Source organism: Podarcis raffonei, chromosome 10, assembly GCF_027172205.1.
Source record: "Podarcis raffonei isolate rPodRaf1 chromosome 10, rPodRaf1.pri, whole genome shotgun sequence".
Taxonomy (NCBI): Eukaryota; Metazoa; Chordata; class Lepidosauria; order Squamata; family Lacertidae; genus Podarcis; species Podarcis raffonei.
The window spans coordinates 28,188,246-28,211,934 of record NC_070611.1 but is presented as its reverse complement, the minus strand read 5'-3'; the positions used below and the strand labels follow the sequence as shown (position 1 = coordinate 28,211,934).

The following is a 23,689-nucleotide window of genomic DNA, read 5'->3' as shown; positions in this document are numbered from 1 at the left end:
GTCATGTGGCCAGCAGGACTAAGCCACTTCTGGCAAACCAGAGCAGCGCACAGAAACACCGTTTACCTTCCCGCCGGAGCGGTACCTATTTATCTACTTGCACTTTGACGTGCTTTCGAACTGCTAGGTTGGCAGGAGCAGGGACTGAGCAACAGGAGCTCACACCATCGTGGGGATTCGAACCGCCGACCTTCTGATCGGCAAGCCCTAGGCTCTGTGGTTTAACCCACAGCTCCACCCGCATCCCTGTCAGCAATATGCTTATCAATACATATTTAATATAATACATGCCTTAGAAAGCTTGCATTCTGTACTTGTAAACTTCAGCCAAATAAACTAGATAACATTAAAAAACAGAAAGAATAATCTAATCTGAAAGTAAGCTCTTTACCTCAAAAGTAGACTGGGCTTATGAGAACTTTGGTTTCTCGTAGGTACTCTTCATTTCTCCCTGCAATTTTGTTTGTACTAATCAGAGTGCCTTGGTGCTAATTAATTGCTGCTGCTGTGCAAGACACAGAAATAGGACCTTCAAAGGGGCAAAAGCAGTAACTTGATATATTTAAGTCACTGATTTAAGCCAAAATTTATATGGTACATAAAACGGATAAAGGGAGCTGGTTTACACCCAGCTGCCACTTTGGTAATTTGACATTCTAGACGTAATGGTATTATTGTGGGGTGGGAATGTGCATTAGATGGGAATGTGTACTAACTCAGAATGTGCTAAATCAGATCTGCTGCATTTCTCTCTTGTTCCTTCTGCTACATGGGAAACTGGAATTCTGACCCAAATCCTGACCCAATAGTACCAAGGACTTGACTTTTGCCTGCTCAGACCAGAGACCTGATGAAAGGGTCCATGTCTACATGCTTTCCCACCAAAGGCCTGTTAGCCTAGCAAGTGTTGACATTGCTTGGACCAACCTGAAGATGAGAGCATATGGTCTTGTGCCCTGTGAAGTTCAGTGGGTTGGGCCCTGCTTAGGCTTGCAACCTGTTCCCTATTTCAAGGAACGCTTGCTTGTTGAGTATCAAAATGTAGTAATCTTAAATGGGGAACAGGCGGAAATTATAATCCTGGCAAGGGAGGCCTGTGGTTCCTGTTTTGCCAAAGGTAACACAGAACTTGGAATGCAAAAGTGAGAACGGCTAGGGTTCCAGCACATGCTCCATTTCCTATGCGCAGTTACTTTGGAGTAAGATCCACTAAATGCAGTGGGACTTACTTCTGAGTAAACATGCTTAGGATCACAGTGTTAACGAGTCTCAATTTTTGGCTTACTCTCCAAATTCCACACAAATGTTAAAATAATTTCCAAGGGGCCATAAACAGATATTTTTACATACATATTGCTATTTAATTATCCAGCCTTAAATATTCTACCAGCCGGTTATCTACAAAGGCATTCCTGTCTACATGGTTTCTGGCTTAGGTTTATTACCTCCCCCTCCAAAGTCTTTCTTTGCTCCACGCATCTAAGTGTAAGAATTTAATCGTGAGGCTTTATAATATAGAAGCAGATTGTATTCTCCCTACATTTTAGGTTTTTAAACAGTAAGAAAAGGCTAAACTTTTCCAAGTGTCTGCTTTCTTCTTCTTTCACAGCTATTTGTCTTTTATTCCTGTGGGAACCTTTGTCTTCAGCACATTTGCTTCACCTTTTAGGGAAGAGAGAGAAAAGCCCAGCGAACTCTCTGCTAGTCCGTAATTGTCTTTCCACCTGACAATCAAAAGGAATCTGGGCTTCTGCGAGGAGAAGTCAGGAAACACTTTTGAGCAACAACAAATTGAAACATTTACACAAGGAAGCAGCTCTTTTGGAAGTGATGGGAAACTTCAAATTTGATTACAAGCAACCTTTGGCTTCCTATCTGTTGAACAATAGGCCCTGGTGTTAAGGGCAATTTCCATGCACAGCATGCGGGTCCCATTTTTTCATCCTTAGACATGGTTGTTTACTGTTCAGAACTGTTTATGCATTTTAATCAGGCTTATTCAGCAAGGCTTAATAAATCACTTCCAAGTGGATGTTCCAAAGCAAGAACTGTTGTGCTCAGTTTCTTGCTTTCACCCTCCCCAGCTCCTTTCTTGCATTCCCAGTGTTTAGTGCTTTTGGGGCTTGGTGGATATGAAAATAAAAATCAAAGGTTGATGGAGTCAATGAAATGATCATTAGGTGCATGGCTTTTTAATGCCATCCCCTCCCACATTTTCTTCCAGTGGCTTTTTCTTAAGCTGCAGGGATCGGACTTTAAATTCAGTCCTTGCAAGGATGATTTCACAATGGGAACCTACCAGGGCTAGATTTAGATGAAGAGAGGCCCTAGGCTACTCCACTTGTGAGGCCCCTCCCCACTCCCCACCCTCACAACTAGAAGAAAATGGAAGAGTGTTATGAACAAAATTGAGTGAAGCCAAGGATGATGACAGGTATTTAAAATTTTACAATTCACAATTTCTCCTCTAAAGGACATAAGATATTATTGTTAAATACCATGGTGATTTTTAAAAAATGCATAAAATTAACACTGAAAACTTTTGCAATAACTGAACTTTGTAAACCTTTTGTGGCCTAGCATTTTACCATGGCTCAGCATCCTCTGAGGTTAAACTTTGGAACTCTTGGACACCTTAAGGTTCCCAAACCTTCTCTGAGTTACTAACAACAGCTGTATCTGCTTTGACTGTTTTAGCAAACTCTTCAGCATACCTTTAGGGTGGTTTACCCTTTGTGGCCCTTTCAGATCTGCATACTATACACAAGTCTTCTATGCTAGGCTTCTCCTCTTTAGGAGAATGCTGGGTCGTCCTCTTATATACCTGCTGGGATTAACAAGGTATCTGACCCTCACCTGAATCTCATAGCTCTCCTGTAGCTGCCTCTGATTAGTTATCATTTACTGTAACTCTTGGGGGAAATAATTAGCATCACACGTCATGTGCATGGAAGTTGCCGGACCAATTAACCAACTAGAAGGATTACTGTTAATAGCACCAGTTTTCCTATAACTTGATATTGCTGGGTAGTTTTGATGAACTGCAAAAGCATTTTTAGTTTGCTTTCTGTTGCCACCCTGGAACTTTTCTTTACTAGTGCCACTTTGTTTTGTATAATTCCTTGCAAATGAAGGAAAACAACTTTTCTGCTTGTATATGTTGATAATATAATTTTGGTTACTGAGGACAAACAAGATCATATAAAAACAAGGTTGGGTGCAGGCCTGGCCAGGACATAGGTGTCCTGACTGTGACAAAGGTGACCTGTGTGCTTGCTTAACAGCTGTTGGGAACTTCAAGGTCCCTGCTCTCCCTTCTTATGGTCTTTGTACTGGACCTGAAGACTCCAGCAGAGAGCATTCCATGTCAAGAAGGAGGGCAAGTGGGCACTCTATCAAATGACAGGGCAGGAGTTATATGGAGCAGGGCCTTTTCACTGGTGATGCCCATTGTATGGCTCACTCTTCCCAGACCTGCTCTCTTTTGGCCTGTATTTTGGAGTTTTATAATTTAGGAAGACTTTGGATGAACTGGTTGACATGTCTTATCAGTCACTGACATATGAGCAGATTTTATTTGCTGCTATTCTGGGCTTCTGGTGCACCAGGGTTTACACCAGTGTAATAGAGTTGGCCAGGATGCCAGAAGGGATACAATTTACGAGCTTTCTCCATTATCTGCACAGCAGGGAGTATTCAGTCAACAGTGCAAAGGCTGAGCTGAAGCATTCCCTGCTGGTTACCTGCTTTCAGCAATAAGGGTCACTGTTTTGTAGTACCCAATTAGTTAGCTGTCAGATTCTAGAGCTCCCTATTGGTGGCTCTTAGGTAATTCATAAAATACAGAGTCTATTCATAAAACACAGTATTCATTCATAAAGCAGTAACATAAATCTCCATTGCTACATATTGGGTGTATATTTCAGCAGTTGAACATAGAATTTTATGGCCATGCTGTAGTGTAATGCTTATGCAACTGTGAATAAAAGGTAGCTGGGCTCATTGTCTCGGGGTTTTTTTTGGGGGGGAGGTGACAAAACAGATTTCCAATAAGTGCCCCCCTTATTTCCACAACAAGTCCTTGAGTCTGTACTCTGAATAGTGACACCAGGGACCTAGAAGGTGCAGGGCTTGTCAGTCCAACCCCTGCACAGTCTCATCAGGGCTGACCTTAAGGCAATTGGAGCAATTTGGCCAAATTGGGCCCCGCGTGCTGCTCCTAAGGGGGCCCCCACACCAGGGCAAGCTAGATGGATTTTATTTATATCTATAAGATTTTGCAGACTTTGGCTGTGAACTGGGGCCCTACAAGTAAAATTAATTCAAGTTGTGCCCCAATGCTTCAAATTGGGCCCCACTGGCTAGCCCTGAGTCTCATAGTTGCTGGGTCTGAGATGCCCTGCCCTTGCATGAAGTTTGGGTTTACAATTTTGGGAGAGGGGAGACTGCAGGAGGGCTGGTGAGCCCCCTTAGATTTAGAGGCCCTAGGCTTCATCCTACTTAGCCTATACATAAATCCGGCACTGGAACCTACCATTAACTCCTGGAACTTCGAGTCTCTTCAACGGGCTGAAAGAGATGACCTAGTTCCTGCCTGGCGAGTGTTTGCAAGGCTGTCTCTGTAGACAAGCAGCTACAGGTATATCGGTGGAGCATTAAGTAAAGAGTGAGAGGAAGCCAAGGACAAGTGAGTGATGCAAAGTGATTCACAGGACCATTCCAGAAGCGAATAGTAAATTTAATGGCACACAGTTCTCAGGTCTGTATTTGAAAGCAGAAATATTTAAATTTGAAAGCCAGAATAAAAATATATGCTTCAGCCGACTGCTAACAAGTGTCACATAATACCCGTTCCACATTTGTAAGAATTCAAGTTGTTTAGTGTGGCAGCAACCACAATTTTGGAACTCCCTACCTATTGCGATCAAGCTGGTGCCTTCATTGTATACTTTTCGGTGCCTGCAAAAAACATTCTTGTTTAGACAAGGCTACTCAGATGCTTAGAAAGTTGAGGTAATCTTCATCACAGAATCATGGAATTATAGACAGAGATCCAGGAGAAAGGGAATTTCTATAGACCACAGAAACTCACTCTCCCCGACCTTCAGGTCTGCCCTGATGCTGCCCCGAGTACCCAGGTGGGCATGGCTGGGTTGAGACCAACCTGCTCACCCACCCAGGTCTCAGTGATGCAGGCCAGTCCCATTGTGTTGAATGGGGCTTACACCAAGGCAAGCATGTTTAGCACTGCAGTCAAAATGAAGGATTAGAGAAGAAATAAACAGTAGGAAAGGGCTGTTTGGTAGCAGACTTTGCAAAAACAGTGGGATGGGGTTTCTGAAGGGGACAGAAACTGTGACAAATTGGAAGGAATTGTAATGCAGAGTACACTGTTTCAAATTAGTGTCCCTTAAACTTTAATGCTGAACAGGAAAGAGGAGAAGGTGTATGGGTTTAGCATGTGGTATGATTACTTGGGGGATGCGGGTGGTGCTGTGGGACGGGGTGGCGCTGTGGGTTAAACCACAGAGCCTAGGACTTGCCGATCAGAAGGTCAGCGGTTCGAATCCACGCGACTGGGTGAGCTCCTGTTGCTCGGTCCCTGCTCCTGCCAACCTAGCAGTTCGAAAGCACGTCAAAGTGCAAGAATATAAATAGGTACCGCTCCGGCGGGAAGGTAAACGCCATTTCTGTGCGCTGCTCTGGTTCGCCAGAAGCGGCTTAGTCATGCTGGCCACATGACTCGGAAGCTGTACGCCGGCTCCCTTGGCCAATAAAGCGAGATGAGCACCACAACCCCAGAGTTGGCCACGGCTGGACCTAATGGTCAGGGGTCCCTTTACCTTTACCTTTATGATTACTTGGAAAGGAAATGCCTGATCAGTCTCTTACTCTTGTGTCTGTCTGTCTGTGAGTGGGTGATGCTGCAATGGCCCACTGAGTGGCTTGTTAGCTTGTTCTAACAGCATCCTGTGGTGCTTTGTGAATGCACATTCACAGCTACATTGCTTTATTCCAATTGGGATCCTGTTATAAAGGGTGCTGTCCAATCTTAGGCATGCAGGGGAACCCTGATTTAGTTGGCTCTGTGTGTAAAGGCTGAACTTTTATTTAAACAACAATTAAAAAAGATTGAATAGATGGCATGGTCATGCCCTAGCTCCCTTCTCAGTTTGATATAACTCAACAAGCTCTTTGTGAAAAACAAAATATCAAAAAAAGACCTTCTCTGGCAAATTCCTCTTGACGGGCTTTGCAGATTTGGATGACGTGCCGCATTAGCAAAATGCCACAGAATTTGACTGAGGGAACTGAGCTATAAAAAAGTGGAATTGCTGTGTGTTATGATGCAATCAGAATTTCAATCTGGACTTAACGCCGAAAACTACCTTCAGTAAAGAGCTGAAAAAATAGATGAAACGAGAGTCATGTGGTGGTTAGAGTGTCAGACTCGGACCTGAAAGACACGGGTTCAAATCCCCTCTCAGTCATGACACTCACTGAGTGACTTTGCTTCAGCTGCTGCCTCTCAGCCTAATCTACCTCACAGGGTTGTTGTAGGGAATCGATGAGGAGGGGGCAAACCATGTACACCACATTGAACTCCTTGGAGAAAAGGGAGGATATAAAAGCAATAAATGCAATGCAATAAAATAAAAAAAGTTATTCCTTTCCCTCAACCCCTCCACAAATATTCCACAGATACAGGCTTTGGCTGTGACTAGCTTCTTTTTTAAAATCATATTTTCTAACATGTTATTTAATAACAGTGGCATAGAGTGGGGGGTGCCAGGGGTGCCGGCCGCACCGGGCGCAACATCGGGGGGGCGCGAGTCCAGAGGGCCCAGCCGCGTCGTGCCCTCGGCCCACCCCTATTGTCAGAGCGGCCGGCCAGCCTCCGCCTGCTCCTACCTTGCCCACCTGAGGACTGCGGCAGCGCCCGCCCCCGTGGCCACCTACCCCGCCCCGCCTCGCCCATTGGCTCGCATCCCTCGGCCCCGCCTCTCTCTGATGGCCACGGGGGGTGTCCTGCTTGGCGCCGGCGCCTTTTTTCAGGAGGTAGGGAGGCTGGATGGGGAGGTGGGGTCGGAAGCGGGCAGAGAAGGAGGGGAGCTCGTAGCCAAAAGGGCTGCGCCGGCCGGCAAAGAGCCGGGGAAAGTTTGGAGAGGAGAAATGCACCGTCATTTCCCGGTGGAAGCGGCAGGATTAGGGATGGCGAAGCGTAATTACGCACGAATTTCGCTGGGTGAGAGCTTCGGGGATCGATCGGCGGAAATGGGAATCAATTGGAATATGAGAAAGAGAGAGAGAGAGACACCATCATTCATAGGCATAGATCTGTAGGGTTAGGGGGCGCAAATCCACGGGTTAGGGGGCGCAAATTACTTGCCTTGCCCCGGGTGCTGACAACCCACGCTACGCCACTGTTTAATAACAAGCAAATGTATTAAAAACAAAACAAAACACCACCTAGTTCTCTTACAAAAGCATGATTAGGAGATTATACGGTATCTTACTTTGGTACCAGAGCCCAAACCATAAAATACTTGCACTTTTAAGGAGCAGTGAGATGAAAAAATATATACCACACATATAGCTTTAAAAAAATAACTGCAACATCTCCTAAATAGTTTTCTCAACAGAAGCGCTTTCAAAAAGTTTTACCTAGTGCAGCATAATGATAATTATGTCTGATATTTTCAGAGCAATTTAACAACTTTTGTTGTAACACAACCATGGTTAATGTTATCCTTCCCAATAGATCAGGTTTGATTTTTTTAATGCATTGGTGTTGGCAAATAGCGCAGAATGCGCAATAGTTGGCACAGATGCCAACGGCAATTCTAATCAGCTTCAAAAATGGGAGCCAGTGATGGCCCATGTTGGATAAAGGGCTTGAAAGTGGTCTGAGGAACCTGGAAGACAGTCAGAATTTGGTTATCGCTTCCCCACAAACAGACTCAATAAGGAACTGAAGGAACTAATAAACAGATGGGGTTTTTTGTTTTTTGTTTTAATGACCATGGAACTGTCCCTTTAGAGATTTGCTAGAATTCTCCCCAATAAAAGGTATTGTTTTTTCGCAACACCTTTTTACATGTGATGACTCCATTGTGCATCCCACAATAAGCTTGGAGCATACACTTACACTTCTGCGAGACACCCCAGCTCAGCCACAGGGCATTTGCCCCCCATCCCCGGCTGTCCCCCACTTTCCCCTCCCTAAATCCGGAGATCCCTTTGACAATCTGTCCGGGAGAGCTACACTGATTGCATAGACAATCCGAATACAGTGGTACCTCGGGTTACAGACGCTTCAGGTTACAGACTCCACTAACCCAGAAATAGTACCTCGGGTTAAGAACTTTGCTTCAGGATGAGAACAGAAATCACGCGGCGGCGGCGCGGTAGCAGCAGGAGGCCCCATTAGCTAAAGTGGTGCTTCAGGTTAAGAACAGTTTCAGGTTAAGAACGGACCTCCGGAACGAATTAAGTATGTAACCAGAGGTACCACTGTACAGGGAAGAGAAAGTGGGGGGCAGTGGCAAACGGAAGGGGGCATTAAAGGAGCCCTAAAGGCATGGGTTCAGCCAAGGGGGAAGCAGCTGCACCCCCTAAATTAAACAAGTAAATAAAAACACTTAACTAAAAGTAGAAATTGTAGAAAGATTTGGACAGGTTTTTCTGAGCGTAATTTAAAACAACTGTTGTTGAGTTATTTCATGCTGAATCTGAGAATGATGACAGGTGGGTGTCCTGGCTCTCGCCCCCCTTACATGATAAATCCTGGCTACGCCCATGCCTATGGGGTTCACAATCCACATTAAGCCAAGGTGTGGATGGGCGCAGAGTGGGTGAGAGCAATCAGGGAGTAGTCACAGCTCCCTTTCCCTCACCGGCTCAATCTGGGCAATATCTGGAAGGGGACACAGCCTCTCTGCCAGGGGTGAGCATTGGAGGGGCACGCATAAGGAACCGGGAAGCCCCTTCAGCGCCGGCCAAGAAGGGGGACCCGGCGATCCAATGGTTTCGAGGAGGCTCCATGCCCATCCAATGGCGGAGGGCGCCCCCGCCCAGCTCTTCGCCCCCATCCGCGCTTGCTTTGTCGCCCTTGTCCATCACTCCTTAAGTCTCCTGGACGTAATTAATGAGGCCGGACACACCTTCTCGTCCGCCGCGTCGGATTTCCGCAGAGCGCGAGAGGGACACGTCGATCGCGCACGGAAGGAGCACCCCCCTCTCGGACCCCACCCCTCTCCAAGGACTAGAAAGTGGGTGCGTGGAATGGGGACACGCGCGGTTCCCTCTACGGATCCCGTCTGAGGTGCCGGCAGGAGGCTGATCGTCGGGGGTGTGTGTGTGTGTGTGCCAAGGCGTCGGATCCGGGTCAGGCTCCCCCTCCTGCCGCCTCCCGTCCCCGGCGATGCTTCCCGGCGCCCTGGCTTGGCCCTGCGGCAGCTCGGCTGGCCTGCTCAGCCTGCCCGCCCCGCCGGGCTTCGGCAACTTCGGCAAAAGTTTCCTGATCGAGAACTTGCTGCGTGCCGGCGGCGGGGCGGCTCCGCAGCAGGGTCCTGCCGACCTGCCCGCCGCGCCCGTCCCGCTCAAGCTGTGCCCGGCAGCCGCCGCCCAGATCAGCAGCCCCTGGCCCTTCCCCGCTCCGGGCGCCTCGACGGCGGACAGAGAAAGCAGCTTTGCGTCCTCAGCCACAGGTGAGCCAAGCCAGCAGGCAGTCAGGCAGGCTTCCCCGGTCCCCAACCCGCTCTCCGCCTAAAGCGATCCCGGCTGCTCAGGATCCCCTTGCTCGATCTTGGGCTAGCGGCAGATCCACGCGCTTCCTCCTCCCTCGATCATTTCGGGTTCTGCGGCTGGAAGCGGCGCGCGGGAGCGCAAACCCGGGACTCGAACTTTCGCGTCTTGCTGGCGCAGAACCCGGAGTCCCGCTTGCTCGCTCTCCGCGAAGTGCAAAAGGCTTTCCCGCTCTCGAACCCCGCCGCCCGCTCGGTGTCAGCTGCGCAAGAGCGAAAAGCCGCTCCCTGGATCCGAACCGGATCCGGTTCTCGACTTCGCACTTGTTAAGTCTGCGCTCTGAAACAACGCGGAAACGCACCGCCTTTATCGTCTCTCCCCCCCCTTCCGTCTTAGAAGATGGATCTCTATCGATCGATTTCTGTTTTATTGGTTTCATAAAATTTATACACCGCTTGATAGAATAAAAGTATTTTTTTAAAAAAGCAGTGTATTTCCTTGGGCTATTTAATCCAACGATTTCAGGTAGCTTCAATAAAATAACTATGCCAGTACCCATACCCCCTCCCCCAAATATATTTAAAAACTCAGTAATATTAGCGAACGTGAGTAAGTAATACGGGGTGGTAGCTGTTCCATATGCGTTGGTGGTGAGCACTGGGGTTTAAATGTGTATTATGCGTAGTATTTGTGGGGTGATCTCTTTGGGATGCCATGCAACTTGGGAGCAGCAGGCCTGTGTGAGCCACCTGCTTTCCACCAGTAAGCAGCAATTTCCCCTGCGGATCTACCAGTTTATGAACCCTTCCAGTTTCCTCTTGCTCTAGCTACTACAGTGGTACCTCAGGTTACAGACGCTTCAGGTTACAGACTCCGTTAATCCAGAAATAGTACCTCAGGTTAAGAACTTTGCTTCAGGATGAGAACATAAATCACACGGCGGCGGCGCAGTAGCAGCAGGAGGCCCCATTAGCTAAAGTGGTGCTTCAGGTTAAGAACAGTTTCAGGTTAAGAATGGACCTCCAGAATGAATTAAGTTCTTAACCTGAGGTACCACTGTATCCAGGACTCTGGTTATTCATTCAGGATGAATGTATCTCTATGGAAGTGCTTGCACCAGGCATGTCACCCTAGTCAGCTGGTTTGTGTTTCTTGGGACCAGACCAGGCATGATGTTTTGCCACCTAGCTCACCCTAGCCATGGAGATGAGGGGGTTGCAGGGCTGTGCAATAAATCACCATACCATCCGCTGCTGCAGGGAAAGGCAGCACACCCTCCACCGCCGCTGGGAGGTACGGCGGGACCCTCTGCCACCGTTATAATGGCAACATAGAGGGCCTGAAGGGCTTCACTTAGACCTGAGACTCTGGAACTCTGCTGTGGAAGTTATCCTCCACTGAAAGGAATCCAGAGGTAGCTCATTCCATGGCAGGCCACATTTCATAAACGTATTCAGAGGCCCACTTTGAGAGCTGATATGTCAGGAAGCAGCTGTCCGAGTACAAACCTGTCTATCTGGGACAGTTCCAACGTAATTTCTTCTGCCTGTTCCTGAGCTTAACTTTTCAGAAGTGCCCACCAGAAAGACTTGGAGGCTGTTGTGGTGATAGATAACAACTGAATCCTTAGAATCCTTTGGTAGAGGCGCTTGGAGAACTGGTGTGTGTGTTTAAATAAGAACAGACTCTCAAGCTTGCGAAAGCCGAAAGGCCCTGTCAGAAGCATCTGTGGAAATGCATGCTCTACTTCAGGTTTAGTCACTTGGAACTGTGAAATGGCTTTTGGCAGATCTGCTGTATAATAAATGTCATGGGACTTGCAGCCTGTCTTAGTTGTTGATTCTCATCTATTTCTGTTCTCAAGCCTGCAAGCAATTGGCTTCCATGAGAGCCCGACTGCCAATTAGATGAGAGCAGAATGGGCTCTTTGTGGGTGCAGTTTGGGGGAACGTTATTTTAAACATTGCCAAGTCTTACCCTGGGTTTTCTACTGGGCATAGCATACAGTACTTTTCAATGGCCGTGGACTTCTTTACTCAGTGCATCAGGAGTAGGGAACACAGTGCCCTCCAGGCTGTTGAATCCCCATCAACACCAGCCAGCATGGGCAGTGGTCAGGAATCATGGGACTAGTTCAGCAATATCTGGAGGCAAGTAGCAAAGAAAGCAGGGAGGCCAACAGTAGATGGCGCCAGAGTCAACGACGGGTGGAGCCAACTACTTCTAGTTTTGTTAATGCTCCCCCCCCCCTTTGAGTTTTACCAGGTAAGAGCTGAGACTGAGGAGGACACAGATTGCCAGGGCCTAGACTCATTGTAAGTACCGTAAGAAGGCAGGCAGGCAGGGGCTGGAGGAGGGCAGACTGTGGTTGGTTCAGATAGTGTCCCACTTGCTCCAGTGGACCAGCTCCAACATATGGAGGGCCACAGGTTCTCCAACTCCTGCTTGTTGTTCTTTAGTCGTTTAGTCGTGTCTGACTCTTTGTGACCCCATGGACCAGAGCACGCCAGGCACTTCTGTCTTCCACTGCCTCCCGCAGTTTGGTCAAACTCATGCTGGTAGCTTCAAGAACACTGTCCAACCATCTCGTCCTCTGTCATCCCCTTCTCCTTGTGCCCTCCATCTTTCCCAGCATCAGGGTCTTTTCCAGGGAGTCTTCTCTTCTCATGAGGTGGCCAAAGTATTGGAGCCTCAGCTTCAGGATCTGTCCTTCCAGTGAGCATTCAGGGCTGATTTCCTTCAGAATGGATAGGTTTGATCTTCTTGCAGTCCATGGGACTCTCAAGCATCTCCAATGGGTTTAAATCCATCCATTCTAACTCTTCACCCCATGAAGGAGCTTCACTCCATAAAGGATTTCCACAACTCTCCCCGCCGAAGAGATTAGGATCTAGGTCAAAAATGCCAGGTCTACTCTTTTGGAATCTGTTTGGAAACATGTGGCCATTTGATTATAAGAGTCCAAGAATGCCTCTGAGGCTACAGGCTTCCCACCATCTTAAAGCTAATGTGAGACGCATGAAGTCAGGGATGGCATTTCATCTGCACCAAAAGAAGTCAGGACATCAGGCTGAGCACACAGAGGTGTGTTGCATCCATGCGCACACTGGCAGGGGGCAAGGCCAGAAAGGGCTACATGGAAGTCTGCACTGCCATTTTGCCAGCCCTCCCTGGATTGGCTTGACAGGCACTTGCCCAATACAGGGCTGTGGTACAGGAGCAACCAATTGCTTAAGGGATGTTTCATCTGCAAGGAGGAAGGTTTTGCCTGCAGAACAAATTGATGGAGAGTGACTTGCTCTTCTTCTTCTTTTAGCTCTACACTGATCCTATCGGAAGGGGAGTTTGAGACAAGGTGGCATCACATAGTGAAGTAGATTGGTCACAGCATCACAGCAGTGCATGTAGATCATGCTCAGAAGTATCATTATGAAAGGGGGAGGGGTCCTTAGGCTTGCCAATCAGATCTTAGGGCCTGGGTCAGGGAAAGGAACCACTCTGCGGATTGCTGGAAGTATGCACTAAGGGCCAGCTTTCAAAATTAGCCAGGTGCCAGGCGTAGTTTGTGACTGGGGATTGTCAGAATGTGAGCACTTTGAGAAGTCTTTTCGCCACTTCCCCTGGCACAGCATGAGTCACCCTTGCAAAAAGGGCAAAAGGGCAACAAGTCCTCTTCCTTTTTTCTGCCACAGGCTAGGTTCCAGGAACCATGTGGTGAATAGCTTTGCTATCCTATGCTCAAGGCTCATCTATGTGGGATGTAATCCACTGGGAGCAGTCAATACAACATTTCTTGTTTTCCTAGAGTGGACATGCAAGGGGATGTTGGTCCAGCCATTTGAAACTTCCTGTTCCTCCTGGGCTGGAACATCCTTCCTTGCATGTGACTAGAAGTGGGTGTGACCTTACCTGTCCAGGTAATAAAAGGACGAGTCACGCAGCGCACTCTCTCTTTTTCACGTCCTTCTTCGTTGGACCAGCTTTTTAGCTAGGAGTGCTCTGCTAGCTCTCAGCTAGCAGAAGCACTGGGACTATTCCCCATATAGGGTAGATCCACATGTATATCTTTGTAACTAAGTCTGCCTTCAGGAATCCAACTGTGAACTGATGTGAGTAAACTTATTTTATTGACTTTAAATAAGATTGTTGTATCTTTATTCTTTTAAGAGGGATTAAAGGGAACTTACCAGAAACGCACAATTCAATCATAGACAGACTGAATTGTATAATAGAGAGAGGCTTACACAAGCCTGCAACCAGCTATCTGCTGTGCATGTAAGAAGGGGGAGTGTAACTCTGCTACATGAAGGAACTTGCTAGCACAAGTTAGGAAGGATATTAATAAACAATATATCCTCTCCTGCCACCCTGAACATTCTCACAATCTGCATTTCCATTTGTCTCACGATTTCTAGAAACAGGTCTGAGAGGTTTTTCTTTCCCTGGGAAAACCTGCCATTTAGTGTTGAACTGGAACAGACATCAGTCGGGTTTTCTGCGGATTGACACTTGTCCTAGGGGCAGCAGTGGGATTAAATAAAATCAACTCATTCCCATACGTAGAAATCATGGGACGAATTCAAGTGTCCACGAGCCCTCAATGTCCTGAGTCTTAACACTTGGGGTGGATGGGACAAGTATTGATTCGGGATTTCCTCCTTCAACATCTGAAAGGTGTGGCAGAAGCAGGCAGGGCCAAGTTTGTCTTAAGGATTCCCAAAGGATATCACAAGATGGTTCCTGCTTGCTGATAATTCACACTGAAGATCTTTCGCTGATAATGGCTAATAAAGTTATCTGCCCTGGTTTACCTTCACTATGTGCCCTAACTTTTTATTCCAGGTGCACGCGCCAATGTTATTTCTTCTATGGAAATTTAGCTTTAAACAACTGCTGGAGTATTTATTTACAGTGGTACCTCGGGTTACATACGCTTCAGATTACAGACTTGGCTAACCCAGAAATAGTACCTCGGGTTAAGAACTTTGCTTCAGGATGAGAGCAAAAATCGTGCTCTGGCGGTACGGCAGCAGCAGGAGGCCCCATTAGCTACAGTGGTGATTCAGGTTAAGAACAGTTTCAGGTTAAGAACAGACCTCTGGAACGAATTAAGTACTTAACCCGAGGTACCACTGTACTGCAGACACAGTCAGCCATAATTCCATTATGCTGATCATCACGTTGGTAACAGGCATCTTCCTGAGTGGCTTCTACATGCGTGGCAAAGGGAAGAGGACCAAAATGGAAACTCAAATCAGCACAACTCAGAGAAGTCACTCTTGGCAAATATCTTGTCAGCTGCCTTCCCACACTGGAGCTCAAACTGCTTTTGAAATGTGGTGAATACAGTGGGGGAGGGTATTTGGAAGAGGCAAGGAAGCACCACTTGTGCTCCTGCAATCAGTTCCAACAATTTGGTGCCTCATCCTAAAGCATCCTTATTTTGGGAGTCGGATGAAGGGAAGCACAGTGAGATTTCTGGGCTGGTGCCTGTGAAGCAGCTGAGCGGAGACCCTTCAATCTGTCTGCAGCGAGCCATTAGCATGCAACGGCTTGCCGTGCAGGTAGGGCAATCGTCCAAGAAAGGGTTGCACTTCGCAGTGCCATGGAGAACATTTCCTGATCCACGTGGCAAGTCACACTGCACAAACGACTGGCATGCAAATAGCCCCTTTCATTGGAGCGAACCATTGTTTCTAGGCATTCTATATTAGGGCTGAGATTTAAAATGCGATCGGTGGGTATTCAAACAACCTGTGTGTGGTTGGAGCAACACATTTGCTAACCCACAACGATGGCATTTTAGAGCCACTAAAATTATACAGAGTAAATAGCACGGTGGCTTAAAACAGCCACTGCTTGGCTATTCTGTAAAATTAGTTATCAAACTGGAGATAACGTCAGCCAATGCTTCTTAGAAGCATTAATGAATCATGGAACTTAACCTAAGCAAGTGTACGATTGACCAAATAACTGCCAGCAAATAAATGTGCATGGAGGGTTCAACTGGTTATATTTTTAAGCAATTAATGAGATGAAACAGATTTTGATAAAGTTTCTTGCACAAGGAGATGGCTTATCATTTCTCAGTGTTTGCATTTAGGCAGAAAAAAACGCGGCTCCCGTCACAGTGGATGCCTGACAGAATCCACTTTTTACCGAGAAAGCAATGGCGAAACGCTAATTGGCTTTAATAGATTTCTATTGTAGCATTATCTATACTTAAAAGTGTTGTGAATGCCAGCAACATTCATTGGACTCAACCCTGTGTTTGCAGCTCTTCTGAAGCCCTTTTTCTTGAGAGCCCCGCCAGTTTATTCGACGTGCTGCGGTGGGTCCTGTCAACACCCTGCATCTCCCACTGCTTTTCCAAGTAAGTTTTTATGCTTCATCAGTAATGCTTGAGTTATTCTGTAAACCAAAGCAGCAGGATTTAATGTGCGCTGGGAAGAGGGGAGAAAAAAAACCTAATTGGTGATGCAATGGCAAAGAGCTCATGCCTCTGTAAAAATCACAGCAATTCCATTCAGAAGGGTTCCAAAGATTTATCAGACTTCAGTACACTGAGTAATTGTGAGAGATTTTAAACCCCATTGAGAGAAAGTGCCAAGCAAGGGAGGCATCTGGCTTTCAGAGAATTGGGAAAAGATCCACAATTTGCTTCCAAGGCCTGAATCAATGGTCGTTCGTAAATGGGAAATGCAAAAACAAAATGCCAGTCTTTTTTTTTTATTAAAAAAACAAACAAACAAGCCAAAACCTAACTCTTAGGAAACATAAGGATTCTGTTTTTGAAAAGAGACATCTTTTCCACATTTTAAACTTGGGGTATTATAGCGCCAAAGATTTTTAAGTCCCAGTTATCAGTGGAAGAGTTCTACATATGGAAAAATCTCCTTATTAAAGTCGGTAGGAGTTGAAAATGTATGCATAATACCTTTTTAAAAAGTTTTCTTTCTGTTTGGTCAAATATGAAAACACACAAATAGGTGTGTATACAAAATTACAAATTACAGCTCACAAAGGCAGCAGAGAAATTTAGAAGAAATTTCACACCAAATTAAAGTTGTCATCATTACCACGACTGCTTGTACTGTTAGGATTCCTGAAACAGCATGTATCAGCAGATAATAGGGTGGAGGTGGAGTAAATGGTCATTTGCTCAGTATAAGAGTTTGTTTCACTCATTTGATTGAATCCCATCCCTATTTCAAAGCTATTCAGATTTTGCTGTTTTTGTTAAGCATTTCCAGTGCTTTAGATATGTGCTTCTAGGTAGGTAGAAGAAGAAGAAGAAGAGTTTGGATTTGATATCCCACTTTATCACTACCCTAAGGAGTCTCAAAGCGGCTAACATTCTCCTTTCCCTTCCTCCCCCACAACAAACACTCTGTGAGGTGAGTGGGGCTGAGAGACTTCAGAGAAGTGTGACTAGCCCAAGGTCACCCAGCAGCTGCATGTGGAGGAGCGGGGAATTGAACCCGGTTCACCAGATTACGAGTCTACTGCTCTTAACCACTACACCACACTGGCTCTTAGTGTTTCTAGAGTTCCCTGTGAAAGGGGTTAATCATTAAACCACCTTGGGAATAGGTGGGCGGAGGAGGGGGGTCTCCTAAAACTCCAAGCACCTTTAGAAAACTACAACTCCCAAAATTATTTGAGGAACACCATGACTATTTGAAGTGGTATCATAGCGCTTCAAATGTATGGTGTGAACACAGCCCATGGTTTTTCTGAAATTATTCCCACATAGTAACTGCAAACTAACTTGATTGTACTATTCCGTCCCGCCCAAGTCTTTTATCTGAAGAGGAACTTTCTATGAGTTTAATTCATTTTATACCACTTTGATGACATAATTTTCAGGCTAGTCCAGTAGATTTAGATCCAACAAGATAAAAAGGTAAAGGACCCCTGGATGGTTAAGTTCAGTCAAAGGCGACTATGGGGTTGTGGTGCTCATCTCGCTTTCAGGCCGAGGGAGCTGCCGTTTATCCACAGGCAGCTTTCCAGGTCATGTGGCCAGCATGACTAAACCGCTTCTGGTGCAATGGAACCCTGTGACGGAAACCAGAGCACACAGAAACATTGTTTACTTTCCCGCTGCAGCAGTACCTATTTCATAGAATCATAGAATCATAGAGTTGGAAGAGACCACAAGGGCCATCGAGTCCAACCCCCTGCCAAGCAGGAAACACCATCAGAGCACTCCTGACATATGGTTGTCAAGCCTCTGCTTAAAGACCTCCAAAGAAGGAGACTCCACTACACTCCTTGGCAGCAAATTCCACTGTCGAACAGCTCTTACTGTCAGGAAGTTCTTCCTAATGTTTAGGTGGAATCTTCTTTCTTGTAGTTTGGATCCATTGCTCCGTGTCCGCTTCTCTGGAGCAGCAGAAAACAACCTTTCTCCCTCCTCTATGTGACATCCTTTTATATATTTGAACATGGCTATCATATCACCTCTTTACCTCCTCTTCTCCAGGCTAAACATGCCCAGCTCCCTTAGCCGTTCCTCATAAGGCATCGTTTCCAGGCCTTTGACCATTTTGGTTGCCCTCCTCTGGACACGTTCCAGTTTGTCAGTTATCTGCTTGCACTGGTGCAGTTTTGAACTGCTATGTTGGCAGAAGCTGGGACAGAGCAATGGGAGCTAACCCCATCGCGGGGATTCGAACCACCAACCTTCTGATCGGCAAGCCCAAGAGGCTCAGTGGTTTAGATGACAGTGCCACCTACGCTAGTCCAGTAGATTTAGGTAGGCTAGTACAGTAGATTTAGGTACGAGCTTTCTGTTTGTTTTGAACACTTCTCTGTTTTGATTGATGGATTGTTTTACTGATCGCTCTGTAAACTGCTTTGTCACCACCTATGGTGCAAAGCTGCCCTTGAATATTGAAAATAAATCAAATAAGCCAGATAAATCCAGTTCAACATCCCGATGCCTACGGGAAGACCCCAAGCAATAATCTAAATCCACGCTGGAAGATATGGCTGCTGGAAGGATCTCCTTGTGCTAGTGACAGATTTCTAGGAGGCGGCTGCCTAGGTGGTTGGGGGGGGGGCGATGGTAGAAGAGGCTTCTTTATGAATGTTTCAGGAGGCCAGTTGCTAAGTCGAATGATTCTTGACAAGTGAGGCAGTAAATGCTGCCAGTTTAATGAGCTGCAAGTTTCAGAGCCGCTCTTTAGGGAGCTGACACTTTCCCACAGAGCGTTTTACATGGGCCCAGCTACCTCACAATGGGCAACAGCGCCGTGACCAATTGCCACTTTCACTTTACTCATCCACACGCGACCTCACCACCATTTTTCACTGTGCCGATGAACTTTAGGAACCATTTTGGGCTGAAAGGGCCGGGCCAGGGGTCACTTGCCCTTTTGTGTGGCCATAAAGCGGGGTTCTGTGCGCAGATCTTTTCTCCTGTCTCACATTCCGCGAGGATTTCTGGACACCATTTAAAGCACTTGACTGAAAAATAAAGCAGTGAATGAAACTGACTTTTATAGACTCATTCTAGCTCATCTTCCCATATAACCCTGTCTACCTGAAAAGGGATTTAGTGAGCTGAGCCGAGCGCATACAGGCACCCACTGAATACACTGGGCCCATTATCAACTGCGGCAATTGTTTATTAACCAGGACTGATACACTACTATTTTGGAAGTGACCTATTAATTGTCCATTTAACTAGAGCGTATTGAATTGCAATGGAAAAAATGGAAACCATGACGAAAGCCTTTACTCGCTCCTTCAAGGTGGTCTCTGCCACAAAGGCAAATGAAGATTGTTCCACAGATTAAGGAGACATTTATCACCATATACTAGAATGCAAAGGAGAGGCTTTCCCCCCAAAAAAGTATTTGGTACCATATTAGCGTTTGTGTCAACATGGTATTACATCCTTCAAGGGTGGAGTTCAGCTGCACAGGCCTGCAGGCTTGTTGCAGCTGATTTGTCCTGACAAAACCATTGTGATCTATAGGTGAGCTTATTCTTCTGCCTACAGTAGATCGGGGATGAGGGGTGGGAATCCGTAAAGTTCTTTATCACAATGAGAACATTGCTCAGAATGTAAGATCTGATTTAAACTTGTGGTTTTATTTTATTTTTTGTAGTGGTTAGCTCTATAACTCCTGTTAAAACAGGTTAGATGTTCTGTTTGTCTGAACTAATCTGAACCAATCAGAGATTATAGGAATCTTGTGAGTTATCCAGAGTTTTCTAGAAGACTGTGGCCTAATTCAAATAACTTTACTTGGCCAGCATTCTGATCACGCACACTTAGGAAAGGGATGTAACTGAATGGCAGAGCATGTCCTTTTCACATAGAACATCTGGGTTCAATTGCTGTAGAATGAGGTGTAATATTTAAGGACAGATATGTCGCATGGGCTTTATCTGCAGCAGTTTATTGTGCTGCAACAGCATCTCTGAAACATAGCAGTATGGGAACTCTTTGAAATTAGCCTGCCAAGTTATATGCAGGATTCCCCCCCACCCCCAAAATCTGGCTAATTGGATTAATGACACTAATGTGCGCTGCTCCGTTTTTCTTGCTGCAGGACAGGAAAGTGTTCTGCCTCTTCTAACCCAGGATTCCCGATCCCGGAGAGGCATTTTAAGAAGAGCTGTTTTTTCTGAAGATCAAAGAAAAGCTTTGGAGAAAATGTTCCAGAAGCAGAAATACATCAGCAAAACAGACAGGAAGAAACTGGCCCTCAATCTGGGTCTCAAAGAGTCACAGGTAACAGAGAGGTTTGGTACCTCGTCAGCTGTGTTCTGAACCTCTGCTCAGTGGCGAAGCTGCATTGCTCTGCTACCAGGGGTGGAGAGCAGGTGGGGGCGTGGCTGGCGTCCCCGGGGGCGTGGCATCCGTCTGCAAGGGCGTAGCGTGCCCGAGGGGCATGGCACCTGGTGCGCGCACGGGGAGGTGCACAGTGTGTGTCTGGGGGGGGGCACCACAATGGCCTACTGGAATAGTGGTGCTGGGGGGCAGTCTGCTCCCTCTGCACTCCTGTTCCTCCGCCAGTGCCTCTGCTCTGTTCCTTGTTTGAGCAGAAGTATAACAGGGTTTTGTTAACCTCCTAAAGTGGAGTTCATCTTGGTACGTAAGGGTGGCTTTTGGTTAGGCTCAGAGAGGGGAATGAAAAACTTAAGGCCTCGGTCCAGTATATCTCAAGGCGTGTCTCCACCCCATCATTCTGCCTGGACACTGAGGTCCAGCGCCGAGGGCCTTCTGGCGGTTCCCTCACTGCGAGAAGCCAAGTTACAGGGAACTAGGCAGAGGGCCTTCTTGGTAGTGGCAGCCGCCCTGTGGAACTCCTTCCCACCAGATGTCAAAGAGAACAACAACTACCAGACTTTTAGAAGACATCTGAAGACAGCCCTTTTTAGGGAAGCTTTTAATGTTTGATGTATTACGGTATTTTAATATTTTGTTGGAAGCTGCCCAGAGTTGTTATTATATTATTAAGGTGCATATGGTAGGTGGAATTATCTTAAGAAACCAACAATAATAGTGTCGAATTACCCCACCAACAGGTCAAGATCTGGTTTCAAAATCGAAGGATGAAATGGCGAAACTCCAAAGAAAAAGAAGTGCTGTCAAACAGGTGCCTGCCAGAGGAAGGTCTTCAAGAGACCTACCTTTCCAAATCTTTGAATTTTACCTCCTCGCCATGTCCTGTTTGGGAAATAGCTCAACAGCAGTCAGGTACAAGATGGCAGAGCCTCCCGGAACATTCAGAGAGACAGAATGGCAGAAGCAGCTTGCAGATACCTACAAGAGCAAACTCCTCTCCTGATACATTACATTTGTATCGAGAACAAGACAGCACAGAGAAGGACGTTGTATCATATGGGGTGGGGGAAACTGATGGAGCAAAATGATAACTGACCATTGATTGAGGATGATTCCTCCCACAAGACTAACTGTATTTTATATGGACACTGAATTAGTTTCTATACTCCGCCATTTGCTAAAACAAAAATGTAACATGCTGACAAAAACTAATGCTATAAGAAAGATTCCCTAGTCAGTTGTCTTCCCTCATATGTGCCTTCTGGCCTTGAACAGTACTTGTAAGTGAAGTAGGAAGGAACTGATGGTAAGTGAACTTTAAAAGTTGAATGTGAAGTTCAGAATACATGGTGGTACACACAACATGCAACTGGAGTGTTTGTGGTCATTCTCTCCAGACCAATTAATTCAACATTTCACAACGCTAATGTCTTCTCTAAAGCTGGGATGCTGGGATCTGAGGCCTTCCTTCCATGTGTTGTTGGACTCAAACTCCCATCAGCGCCTGTCAGCATGGCCAATGGTTAGGGATGAGGGGATCTGTAGTCCCAACATCATCAGGACAGCCACAGGTTCCCCATTCCTGTGACAGAGGATCAAATCATTTATAAAGCAGGTGAAAAGTAAAGGTAAAGGACCCCTGGACGGTTAAGTCCAGTCAAAGGCGACTATGGGGTTGCAGCGCTCATCTCACTTTTCAGGCCATGGGAGCCGGCATTTGTCCACAGACAGCTTTTTGGGTCATGTAGCCAGCATGACTAAACAGTATCTGGCGCAACAGACACTGTGACGGAAACCAGAGCACACAAAAACACAGTTTACCTTCCTGACGCAATAGTACCTAGTTATCGACTTGCACTGGCATGCTTTCGAACTGCTAGGTTGGCAGGAGCTGGGACAGAGCAACAGGAGCTTACCCCGTCGTGGGGATTCAAACTGCCGACCCAATCAGCAAGCCCAAGAGGTTTAGACCACAGAGTGGCAGGAGGTATGGCCCTGGCATTCTCTGCATGTTGAAAAAGTCAGCCATGTTGTGGCTGCCTGTTTTAAGAATGCCTTACTGCACTGCCGTATGAGGAGGTCAATTTTATAAGTGCAATATGACCATCTTAGAAGTAGAAGCTGCCATGTGACGAAGTGTTCCATACCCCATACCTCGTCTAAAGGTCATTAGGGAAGCGATAAAACCTATAATGCATGATGATATCAGCTTATCGTCTTTACTTGTCATAGATAATGTGGTAGATGTTGTGGGGCTAAGGTGAGATATGGTGGTAGAATCTAAGTTCTGGCAGTAAACTCAGTCATGGCTAAGAAGATACCAGAGAGCCAAGCAATGGTAGATGAGACAAAACAACAACAAAAAAAGAACCTGAGAGCCTATTTATGCTACAATTTTATATCAGTTTTGTACCAATTTCCTGTCCTGTCTTCCCCAAAGAACCCTGGAAACTGTGGTTTGGTGGATACACAGAGAATCCTCTATAAAGAGATTCCTAACCCTTTTGATCAGAAGAATCTTTATTTGCATCAGCCACTAGACATAGCAATAAAATAAAATGTACTGAAGATAGAGGTAAAAACATAACTATACGAAGTACATTTTGGAGGTTTACCTAACCTTTTATAAAACCAGCTTTTTGGGATGAAGAAATGTCACTTTTAAGCCAATTTTAGGCTCCAGCCCCAAGTAAGCTCACCCGGCAGCATGTTCCATTGAGTGACACAGAGCTTACTTGCAAGTAAATGAACATCGGATGGTGGCATATCTGTGGTGGAATTGTGCCCAAACAAGAAATGAGGCAGAAGCCAAGAAAAACCAAGGAGAGCTGCCTCTTCCATTGAAGTGAATGAGCAGCCTTCGCTCCACCACATCTCTGTGTGTGTTCCACTCTAGGCCAGGAGTGTACTGAAGCAAAACCATTTTAAAACCTTGAAATCAAAGTAAGGAGCTAGTCCACCTGATGTTATGGGAAAGAAATACGAGAGAGAGAGAAATAATACTATTACACACCATCCCAATCTATGTGCGGTGTGAGATTCCGGGGGTACTAGGTGTGCTTGCCAGGGTTTATTATTTTCTTTTCCATTCTGGGCAATGAGGTACCATGGAGAAATGTGGTGACTTTATGATCT

General features: G+C 46.3%; 1 protein-coding gene across 1 annotated transcript; it reads left to right on the top strand.

Annotated features, from left to right (window-relative positions):
- Nucleotides 1-8,846: 8,846 nt before the first annotated feature.
- Nucleotides 8,847-21,923, top strand: DBX2 (developing brain homeobox 2). Its single transcript, XM_053404755.1, has 4 exons — nt 8,847-9,710; nt 16,025-16,120; nt 20,316-20,497; nt 21,295-21,923. The coding sequence occupies exons 1-4, from the start codon at nt 9,425-9,427 to the stop codon at nt 21,640-21,642; spliced, it is 912 nt and encodes a 303-aa protein (XP_053260730.1). The 5' UTR covers nt 8,847-9,424; the 3' UTR covers nt 21,643-21,923.
- The last annotated feature ends 1,766 nt before the right edge of the window (nt 21,924-23,689 follow it).